General features: G+C 36.0%; 1 protein-coding gene across 2 annotated transcripts in view; it reads left to right on the forward strand.

Annotated features, from left to right (window-relative positions):
- LOC106869908 (uncharacterized) overlaps window positions 1–12,500 on the forward strand; it is a 74,260-nt gene that overhangs the window by 10,675 nt on the left and 51,085 nt on the right. For both annotated transcript variants that reach the window (XM_089360472.1, XM_089360474.1), the window contains exons 2-6: window positions 872–911; window positions 6,017–6,102; window positions 7,151–7,400; window positions 8,624–8,777; window positions 11,913–12,185. In XM_089360472.1, the coding sequence (XP_089216598.1) occupies window positions 872–911; window positions 6,017–6,102; window positions 7,151–7,400; window positions 8,624–8,777; window positions 11,913–12,185 (803 nt within the window). The remainder of the gene's footprint in view (window positions 1–871; window positions 912–6,016; window positions 6,103–7,150; window positions 7,401–8,623; window positions 8,778–11,912; window positions 12,186–12,500) is intronic.

Here is a 12,500-nt window from a genome sequence, read left to right on the forward strand (position 1 = left end):
ATATATATATATGCTGTATATCAGGTTCTTGCGTGTGTGCGTGTATAGATCGATTTAATATCTATGGTTTTGTAGGTTCCACCTCCTCACTGTCCACGCTTATTGATTCTAATAAATTGCTAAATCAATTACTGAATTTGCTGCCGCCCTACAAATTTCTAAACAATACTTAATGTTGCCTGAGTCGAAACCGAGTACGTCAGTGTTACTTACTTAATCAGCTCCAGAGACAATGAACAAGCGAGGAAAATCTCTAATCTTTGTTATTTATATTTACTCAGCTTTAAGGCAAAAGAAGAGAGTCTTCTCATATCGTATCGTAGTCTTCACCAGAAGAAAGAGTAGCGTAAAGTAAAATAAAAGGAGAAAATGTGTAGAGTTTCTTCTTTATTTTATTGTCCATTCTTTGTACTGATAAAGGACTACTATCCGAAACGTGAAGACTCTCTCTCTCTCATTTTTAAGGTTTAGACTAATACATTTATTAAAACTTTTCCACTCGAGTTGTTTTCTGTTTGTGCTTAATGCCTAATTCACACACACACACACACACACACACACACACACACACACACACACACACACGCATGTGTGTTTCAGAGATTTGTACATATATGAATGAATGGATGAATGTGCAGCAATGTATTTACTTCACGGTGAACACTTCTAATGCCTACATCTATAAAAATGTTTTTCAATACAGTTAAAAACCAGCTTAAAACATTATATACTTTGTATTCGATTTCCAGGTCTGAAATGATAATTTATTTTTATCAATTAATCCACAGATTAATTGTAAAACCTTGATTGAACTTTTATCACTGATCTGTCAGTATTTTCTTCTATTAATAGTATTCTTGTTTGTTTTCAGAATCATTAAAAACATGCCAGAATAAAGATGGAGTGAAATCGTAAGTAGTAGTTGAGTTTATTCGTTGATTCCACAAAGAGCGGAAGTAAACCTGACGTCACCTGCGATATAAAGAACGCAGGTAGTGGTCAGTTTGTTGATTGAGGATCGTCGTACTATCTTTTGCCTTTTACTTCTTGTTTCCTTCGTTGGTCTGTGGCCATATTGGTGCACCACATCTGACGGTTTAGCCAGGGACATCGACTAGAGTACATATTTTTAAGACTGGTGCTTATTCTATCGGACTGTTTTGCTATGCTATTGGGATGTATTGGGTCTTCTCTTCTCTTCTCCTCATCTCTTTGGTTAAACTCTTCTTTGCCTATCATTTCATCTGCATCATTATCATCATCATCATCATCATCATCATCATCATTATTATTATTATTATTATTATTATTATTATTATTATTATTATTATTATTATTATTATTACTAAAGCGGAGAGATAGCAGAATCGCTAGCTCGCCATGAAAAATCCTTAGCGACACAGCCACATGCTAACACTAAAACCACATATCTTCCAAACCTTTTAACACCTCACGTCACCTGCCTGGAGCTCAGTGAGTTCCATACTGTCTTTGGCACCACAAATCTTTCACCTTTGATCCATCAGAAACAGTTAAACCGCTGCAGTAGTCTTTCTATGCATGTCACATCCCACGTCCAACAAACAGCAACAACCTATATCCATAAATTTGTTTAGATGTGTTATAGCTGTTTCAGGCGAAAATAAATAAATAAATGAATAAATAAAAACATTGTGGAAGACGCTTGCCAAAAATCCAAGCCCCTAAAAAACTAGGTTACTTTAAGCGTTGCACAATTCCTACAAGGTCATCATCATACGATATATTTCAAGTTTCCGTTTCTCAAATTCACTCGATAGACTCTGGATTGCTCTGGCTTAAAGTAGAAGACATCTGCCTAAGATGACATGTGACAGGACCAGAAAGTATGAGGTTCAGAAGGAAGGTTGTAACCATACAACGAAACCTGTAACTTAAATAATGAAAAAGAAAAACATCTCCGAAGATATTTACTCAGAGATGCCATCTACATGAATAAACAATATTCAAGTTACAGTTATTTTTGTTATCAAATTAGAAATACTTATGCGGTGAGGAAGAACATAAACCAACAACAACAACAATAATGATATAATGGGTGGCTTTGAGCTTGTTGTTGTTGGCACTCCGTCGGTTGCGACGACGAGCGTTCCAGTTGATCCGATCAACGGAACAGCCTGCTCGTGAAATTAACGTGCAAGTGGCTGAGCACTCCACAGACACGTGTACCCTTAACGTAGTTCTCGGGGATATTCAGCGTGACACAGAGTGTGACAAGGCTGACCCTATGAATTACAGGTACAACAGAAACAGGAAGTAAGAGTGAGAGAAAGTTGTGGTGGAAGAGTACAGCAGGGTTCGCCACCATCCCCCGCCCGGTCTGGGAATCGAAACCGCGATCCTACGACCGCTGCTCTAACCACTGGGCCATTGCGCCTCCACGTGGCTTTAAGCATACACAACAGAAACAGCAACAGGATACAAGAGAATAACAGCAGAAACAACATTTGATGTGCGTGAATATCAGCTGCATTCGAAGTAAAATCATTAGTGTATATTTTATTTAAAAATACTTCGTGTATAGAGTTATTAAAAGTAGATCTCTATGAACCAGTTACTTCTGCCTCTGCTTCATGTCGATGATACGTAAAATGTATTGAATTTTCTGACACAGTTCAAATACCAAACGAAAATTCAAGTAATGACATGTTCTGTGATACGCACGTCTTTGTGTGTGCGTGCGCGCGCGTAAACATGGTGGCATATAGTTTGTACATACATACATACATACATACATACACGCACAAACACATACACACACACATATTATTATTATTATTAGTAGTAGTAATATTGTTGTTGTTATTATTATTGATAAATAATAGTAATAATAATAATAACATTAGGGCCTTGCAAGCATAGAAATCAAAAAGGAAAATTTATGAATTCATGATCAAAGGTATAGGATAGTACCAGCGTTGCTAGAAATAAGAGACGAAAAAAGTGATATTGTGGCTTATTTGAGTATTTTCGGCTCTTCTTTCTATCGATGCTGGTACTTTCTTGTACCCTTGATTATAATTACATATATATATATATATATATATATATATATATATATATATATATATATATATATATATATATATATATATATATATATATATATATATATATATATATATATATATATATATATATGTATATATATATATATATATATATATATATATATATATATATAATCCAGAGAAAAGAACCAAAGTCCCTGAACTCATCCATGAAAATCCACAGTCACATATAGAAAAAATTAATAAGTAAATACACGATAAATAAGTATAATAAAATACAAAGTAAAAATCATAAAATAATAATAATAATAATAATAATAATAATAATAATAATAATAATAATGATAATAATGATAATAATAATATAAATACAATATAAATTTGGATTTTTATCCCTAATATTGTTATCATTATATATATATATATATATATATATATATATATATATATATATATATATTTGTATGCATACATATATATGCATTATGTGTATATATATATATAGTCGATTCAAACATGAACAAGCAAGAAAAAACACGATAAAACAACAACGCGAGGACGTGGAATAAGTACAGTGTTATATATATATATATATATATATATATATATATATATATATATATATACATATACACGGCCTGATCAATAAGTATCTGGACTGTTAACATAGTAACGAAGCTAAAGCACTCAGAATGAAGCTGCTCAGCAAAGATTGATCTTGAACTCTGCTGTGCATATGCACTAAGTTTTAACATTGTAGTTCCCTTCCGCTGTTTACAACAGTGCTTGAAAGGAAGTTGTGTAGCGTGTGATCTTCGCATTGACCATGACAGGGAACACAAGTGTACGAGTGGTTCCGACGTTTCCAAGATGACCGAAAAACAGTCGATGTTGACGAACATTCTGGGAAACTCGCAACCAGTAGAACTGGAAAAGACACCGCAAATGTGCGTCCAACTGTGAGGGGAAATCGTCGAATCACCATCTGTGAGTTATCAGAGGATATGTAGATTAGTTACAGTTTAGTTCAGTCCATTATTACTGAAGATTTGTGTATGAGACGCGTGTCTGCCAAGTTCGTGCCAAAACTGCTTTCAGCTGACCTAAAAAACACTCGGGTTTCGGTAGCATAAAATCTCTTTGATTATGTCGAGAACCATGAAAGCATTTCGAAAACTTTGTGTTGACCTCTGAGCAGGTCTCGTCAAGATTTTGGCAAAGTTTGATGCAATAAGTTTGCAATTCGAATTGCTTCGTACGTTATCAGGTGCACCAAAAAACCTTCATCAGTGTGAAAACAAATGTCCATAAGAAAAGCAAATTCTATCTGTACATTCTGTGAAATCGAGAAACTGAAATGTACTTTTGTAAACACAAACGGCTGGCTCTGCTGTAGTCATCTCCTAAATTCTTCTCCTTGTGTTCGTTTAATATATTGGCGATAGAGTGGTCAGCGCATAACAATAAGGCAAACTCTCAGACAAACTGTAGTCAGAACGTGGCATCACTTTCAATTTCATGACAGTCTACTTTGGAAACACTGTTAAAGCTATTGCGAAAAGTATGACAATCATAAAGTGACATTATAAAAATAGCTGTGTACTTAGTCAGAGAGAAACATTTCTTCTTTAGTATGTTTTGTAATTCTGTTTTCATGTTGTTTCTATCTTTGACGGCATGTTGTCATTTGCGAATAGTGAATCACTGTAGTTTGTTTTGTATTTTGTTGCCTCTTCCTGTACGAAAAAAAAAGCGTTTTCCTTTTCTCGTGTTGCTTTATTATTATTATTATTATTATTATTATTATTATTATTATTATTATTATTATTATTATTATTATACACTCAACAGATTAGACTGTTAGAAAAGAAAAGAATCCTAATATCGGGCTACAGCAAGTAACCTTAGATGCCAAGAACCCTCCTAAGTATCCTTGCTGTCCCTAATAACACTGTTTTCTGGAGTTATAGTAAACTGGGTTTCATGCCTATTTCCTCTTTCCATCTCTTCAAATCTTTAGGGATGGTTCCTAATGCACCTATAACTACTGAGATACATTTTACCCACACTTTCCATAGTCTCTGTAATTCAGTATAGCTGGGTCCTGGTTCTTTCCTATTTTTTCTATTCTTCTCAGATTAATTTTTCATCCTTTAGGACTGTAAAGTCAATTATGTGCTACTTTCTATTCTCTTTATCTACTACTACTAAATCAGGCTTTCTAGATTCTATCACTCTGTCAGCCTGAATGTTAAAGTCCCACAACATCTTGCCCTTCTTACTTTCTGCTGCTTTACTAAGTTCATGTTCATAACATTTATCAGTGTGTTCAAATCCTAGCTTTCTACATAACTCCCCGTGGATTACTCTCCCTAGATTGTCATGTCTTTTCTTGTATTCTTTCTGTGCCAGCATGCCACATTCACTTACTATATAAATTACGCTTTCCTCTTTTGATTTTCATAATCTACATTGGGAATCTATTTGGTTTTTGTCTATCTTAGCTGTTATCCAATTAGTCCTTAATGCTTGATCTTATGCAGATACTAACAAACTTTCGGTCTCCCTCTTCAGCTTTCCCTTCTGCAGACATAATTATGTCTCACTACAACTGTTTGTTGAAACTATCTTTGGGATAAATTTTATCCCTGCTAAATTCCTCTTTTGATTTTTAATTTTTCCTAAGAGTGCGGTACCTGAGTATAGATTTCTCCATTTCTCTGCTCAAATGCTATGGTGTTTAACTTAACTTTTCATCCTTCTGGGATCGATAAACTTAAAATGCCAATCGAATCCTGAAGTCATTGTTATCGACGAGTTCTCTATCCTTAAAAATTACTGAGCTTTGCCAAAATAACCCACCATATTATCATCAGGAATCATTATTATTAATAGAGAAATCATTATTACTGACAACCGGCCGGGTATGTTCTTCATTTCTGTTTTTTTCTTACTTTTTTTCACAGCGTTCCCTGTAACCATGGCGACTGTTCCAGTGATGGCAGCTGCTTATGCCAACCTTGTTGGAGAGGTGCATTCTGCGATATATTCGGTAAATAAACTTTCAACTTCTTTACAAAATAAACAAACGCTTGAATTACCTCATACACGACTGGCTCAGTGTGTGCTAACCTAAATGGTCTTTACATAACACTACATGTTGGTAGCATTAAGAGATTGTGTTGTGGACTAAAAGAGTCTCAGGGTGCTTGTCTCGCCCGACTTAGACCTACGTCGTAGATCCCTTTCTAGTCAACTACAAACATTGATAAATTAATACGGGTATTAATAAGTATCAATAATGATAGTAGGCAGCTGAAGAAGTGGAGCCGATGTGCAGCAGCAACAATCTCGTTCCTCAAACCTGAGATTTGAACCCCAGATGCCCGCTTTTGTTGCTTTTGCGGTGTTGCTTATTATGCATTTTATTTAATTCTTTTTAAGTTTCGATAAGGTGATGTTGATGTGATTTTCCGCGAAAATATATGTTGTGCTTCAGCTTTCTTTGAACTACTTGATTCATTTAGAAACTGGAACTTAATGTCTATTGTTCTCAGGGGTAGGTAGGGTTTGGTAATTAAATCTGAAAGTCCAAATAGCGTTATTTATTCAGTGGCGATCAGCCACAGATCAACCTCCCCAACTATAGCTCTTGCTATGACACATTTTCTCATTGCATATTCTATATCACTAACCTTTTCAATCGACAAGGATAACACGAAAATCACCTTTCATTTCTCTCTTCTATGTCAAGCTATAATCGTATAATGCCGAATACCTGGACAATCCAACCTAACAAACATTGTGTCATACGACGAATGAGATTTTTCAAATACCCCTTGACTGCTAATTCTAGTAAAACCGAAAGCTTTCTCAACATAATCTCCTCGTCCTTTTATATATCTAGGACCACACTCTTCAACTTATTATTCCTGTTTCGTGAATTGCTGTGTAATTTGACAGGAAATGGCTGCTATTTCTACGTGAGGGGTCACATGAACCCCACTAAAAAAACTCGTATATAATGATACATACATAACATTATATATTGCTAATTCCGTAGCTTCATTGATGCTACATTCTTTTTTCTTCATTTACAGTGAATACTTATGAACCGACCTTTGATCAATTTGAACAAGACATTGTGACCGATATAGATGGAAAATGGATACAGCAAGTTCAAGCTACCGACCAAGATTTCGAAACAACATGCAGCAGTCAACTGCCATGTGATTGTGCTAATATAAGCTACAGCATCCTGAATGGCAATCTGGAATCGACGTTTATGATTGATCCCGACACCGGCATCATCTCCTTGGTAAATGGAGCAAGACGATCCAAAGATACTAGGTAAGGTGCTACACGTCTGCCTTCATTTCATGTACAGATATATCTCGGACAGAAAAGAAAAACAAAAACAAAATTATACCACATTAACACACGCACACGCACGCACACAAAGGCACACATATAATCGCACTCTGTATGCTCGATCAGAAATGGCCTGTAGCTAAGCAACTTAAGATAATAAGAGCAACAACAACAATTTGCAGTATTTAGTTCCGCCTCTTTGCATTATGAATTTGAAAAAATCATCGAACTCGAACAAACCATTCTACCATCCGAGAAAGCTATTTATCCACTACACCACATCAGTAGATTTTGTGGGTTTGTGCATGCGCTGGGGAGTGTTTGTGCAACTCGGGCGGAATAAATATTACATGGAATTTTTTTTTACGTGCTGATTAAAATATACAATAATATTCATCAGACAAACATATAAATATACACGCGGGTACAAACACAATATGTGTGCGAGTGCTGGTATGTGTGTACGCGCGCGCGAACACACACACATATATACATATAAATATCTATATATCTATTTCCCTCTCCCTCTCTTTCTTTCTCTCTCTCTCTCTCTCTCTCTCGCTCTCTCTCTCTCTCTCTCTCTTTCTCTCTCTCTCTCTATATATATATATATATATATATATATATATATACATATACACGCACACACACGCTCAAATACACACATACACTCACATACATATATGTATGTATATATATATATATATATATAAATGTAAATATCTATTCATCTATTCTCCCTCTCTCTCTGTCTCCGTCTGTGTGTGTGTGTGTCTGTGTGCGTGTATGTGTGTAATTTGTTCTGGATTCGTCTACCCTTTGAAGGGTCATATTTTCCACATCCCGCAGGATGCACAAAGCCTCTCTACTCACCAAGCAGGCTTGGTAGCGTTGCCGGTTTAGGCATTGTTGATAACGTGAATCGGGTTGTGCTGAGTTACATGTTAACAGTAGCACTCAATAACGACACTTGTGGAGATTCCGTATAGTTTTAATGCTGCAAAGTTGAGAAGACATTGGTGAAATCTAGGCTGTACCTGGTGTCAAGCAGTGGAATCGATCTTGGGATGCCATGTAGTTGAAAAGCGAATTCCTTAACTAAACAACCATAGCTACACTATCATATCATGAAATCATATTAAAAGACAATCTATATCATTCTTTGAAATATTTGACCTTTCGCCAACGGTGTCTTTCGCTAGGTACCACCTTGAAATAGCAGCCAGAAATCCCAACAAAGAATATGGAGATGTTTCCAGGGAAACGTCCTCAGTAACTGCCCTTCACATTCTCTTACCAGGCAAGAAAGAAAATAACGAAAATCAACCTGAACATCATCTATCACGTCGTAAAAGGGTAAGCAATCCAGAATTTGCATTCTGTATATATCCGTCACCCTTTAGGCTTTCAAATATGAAACATATTTTAATGTTTCACGCCATAAGAGGGTAAACAGTCCAGAATCTGAATGCCATATATATATCCATCTCCCACTACCTTTTAAATATAGAACGTGTTTGAATATTGCTTCAATGGGTAACTTCCTTGTCAAGGAGTTTGTTCAAGAAGACATGACCTAACATCTCTAACAACGTGATACCAATGTACGGGCGCAAGCTTTTTTGCTAGTAGAATACAAACGGAGAGGTTAATGCTTAAATATATCCTCTTACCACCATCCCGATTTTGTACACGTGGTCAAAGCCCTTCACTCCTTCACTCACAACAGCAGGCTCCATGGAACTAACACTCAAAGGGGATTTGGTAACTGCCATAAACAGCTGCAGTACTGTAAAACTGACGAGCGGTCAGTTACCTAAGATTATAATCCTTTCTTATTTTGGCACAAGGCCAGCAATTTTGAGATGTAGAAAAGTTGATTACATCAACCACATTCTCGACTGATGTTATCGACCCCGAAAGGATGAAAGGCAAAGTCGATCGCGTCAACATTTGAACTCAGATCGTAAAGTTGGAAAGAATGTCGCTAAGCCTTAACATAAGTTATTGAAACGATTGATGAAAATTACCCAGAGGCGCCACCTGTACGAAAACAATGAAACAAGTTAGCGCCATATTTAAAGTAGCGAGAAGCTCATTAGGTAGAGACTAGAGTGTAAGGTTCATTATAGTAAAGTCGTGGGTTCGTTTCTTGGATTGGGAAACGAGTTATGTCCTTGAATAAGGCACTTCATTTCCTATCCCTTCAACTAACATTTTAACCACGTAATAAATATAATGTTCTCCTTACTTCACATCCTTAACACTTCTCTCCCTCTTTCTTTTTCTCTTTCTCTCTCTCGCTCTTTGCCTTTCCTGTCAACTAATCACGTGACAGCGTAACGCATTTCGACCTTAGCACACTAATTTATATTAGATGAGGTGAAGAGCAGAAAACATTAGCTCAATGACTAATATTATTTTAATCTGATTTCTGTGAGTACAAGCAACAACTACTGGTATGTTTCGGTTTTAAAACGGTATGTGTTTATTAAAATACAGATTATATAAATATTTATCTTTATGCTAATAATTCTTTCTCATCGCATCGATATTATCGATTAGACCAACTGCAATCGCAACCTCCTCAACTGGTTTTCTGTCATATCTGGACATTCACAACTTCCGTTCACCATGAACGGAAAATCCGTATCTACTGTCGGCTCTCACAAAGACTAGCTTTTGGTCCTCAAATAATCCTTTACTCTCTACTCTTCATCTCAACTCAACACCACAACCTTTCTTCGTCTATCCGAACTTATTTTTACTCTCACCTGCCTCTCCTTCCCCGGCGTGTTTTATCAATAAACTACTATTGTGGACCCGGGGACAGAGATTGGTTTCGTTTGCTCAGTTCATCGAGCTTTCCCTAAACTTCTCCGTCGCTACATTGTCGCTGGTGTTTCATGTAGAGACCAAAGTCCTGTTGCTGAGATTGCTTTCCTCTACAATTTCCACTCATCTTTGGAATATATCTGTACTGCCATCGATAGCTCCAGTTACCTTCCTCGATATCCCCACCATTATTGATAACCCACACGTTTCCATCTCACTTCATTATAAACATATCCGCTCACCCTTCCATCTCAATTCTTTCTCTTCTCGTCCAAACTAAAACTGACATCTTTCAACCTTTTCGATGATGTCGTAACAACTTGGATTTTCTTTCAAACTCTTTGGAAATGCAGTATTACTTCCTAACACGCCGTTACCCTGTAGCATTAGTCAACTCTGCGCTCTGTACTCCAGCGAGCCCAGGCCATTAATAAAAATTTGGCACTTTCGCACCAAGTTCGTACTCGCAAAAACAAATTTCTTTTGCCGCAGATCCTTCACCTGTCCGCCTCGCCTCTTCAACTAATTATCCTCCGCAACTTCCATTTCTTTCCATTTAAATTCTTATGATTTCCTCATCTAATTCTCCTTTCCTTCAAAGGTTGCGTAACCTGCAAAACTCTTGTGTTAGATGCTCCCACTTCTGGATATATTCATGCCCTCACTTTAAATATTCGTCTCTAATAGTATTCTCCCAGTTGCTCATAAAATTCATTTTCGTGCCTTTCCCAAGTGTGATTGTATCTCTACAACCCACATATACAGCGTATCCATATCGCTGTCTATTTTAATGAAACAAAAATTAATTTTAAAAATGAAAGGTTAGTAAAACTATATAGTTTTAAGTGAAGGATTCGATGTGACGGTCGTCGGTATTCTTGCATAGCTCAAATGGTTTAGTAGCATTCCGAAACACATCATGAAGCATTTGCATAATTACTTTATCTGCTGGTGTTCCGTATTACCATTGATCAACTCCGACCTTTTCTGCTTCCGTTCTCTGCCGTGTTCATCACATTCCAGTGAGATCAACAAGTGTTGAAACACAATCATTGTAGGGAGGATGCGTGGATGATGGATTTTCCACTTAATTCTATTAAGACCTTCTGCAATCAAACTAATTATCAAGGCATTCTTGTCAAGACCAAACAATAAATCTATAAATTAGATTATCGAATGACCCCTACCTATTTTTAAAGATGATATGATGGGATATCATGGAAATTTTGCTGTAATTTCTCAGACAACGACTGACCATATACAGGCTACCTCGTCTAGTTTCTCTGGAAAGCCTCGCGTGTTACAAAGAACGAACTAATAACTATAAAACAAAACAATAATGTCTTCGGAATTATTTAAAAAAAATTAATTTAATTATCGATATATTTTTCAATGAAAGTAACCACTACAAATATACATTTTGGAAATAAAAAGCGAAAATAGAAGTAAAATCAATGGTTGATATGTATATTTTGATATATATATTTATATATATATATATATATATATATATATATATATTAAAACAGCTACAGGTATGTTTCAAATGCTAAATTTGTAGAAGAGAAAATGCCGCACATCTGGACGTGTTACGTCAAATCATTTGTTTATATTTTTAATCATTTAATTACTTAATATTTTTTTCTCTACTTCTAGTTTGCACCCGCAAACCCCATACCAGCAAACACCACTTTTGAACTGAAGCAGGTGGGTCCGGCAACGACACATGTTGAAAAAGGTATGGCGCTTGCCTTTGAACTCTACCTACATTTCGCAGTAGGGACTACTGATTTGTTGGTGGAAATCTTCACACCGGTTAACCAAACTGAAGTGTTCACATTGTGTAACCCTGCCATTGACCATGTCGGTTCTAATATCGAATTTGATAAGAAACCACCTACAATAGACAAGAGTGAATCAACGGGTGTGGTAAGAATTTGACAATTCTATACTTTTATAGTGTTTCCTTGTATGTATTTGGTGAGGTTATTTCTCCTTGATGCCCCAATAGACATTTTAATGTATGTGTGTGTGTATGTATATATATGTATGTATATATATTTTAATTTCAATATTTATATTTGCATGTCTGGGCAGCACATATATGTATGAGTGTCTGTGCATCAGTGTACCCGAGCTTGTGTACATGTATAAATATTATAAAAAGCAACTGTTAAACCAGCCGGCTTAATTGGACAGCTACCACTGTTAATCGAATAAAAAGAACTGCCACACAGTCAATGT

The sequence above is a fragment of the Octopus bimaculoides genome, chromosome 11, assembly GCF_046866305.1.
Source record: "Octopus bimaculoides isolate indiv1 chromosome 11, ASM4686630v1, whole genome shotgun sequence".
Classification (NCBI taxonomy): Eukaryota; Metazoa; Mollusca; class Cephalopoda; order Octopoda; family Octopodidae; genus Octopus; species Octopus bimaculoides.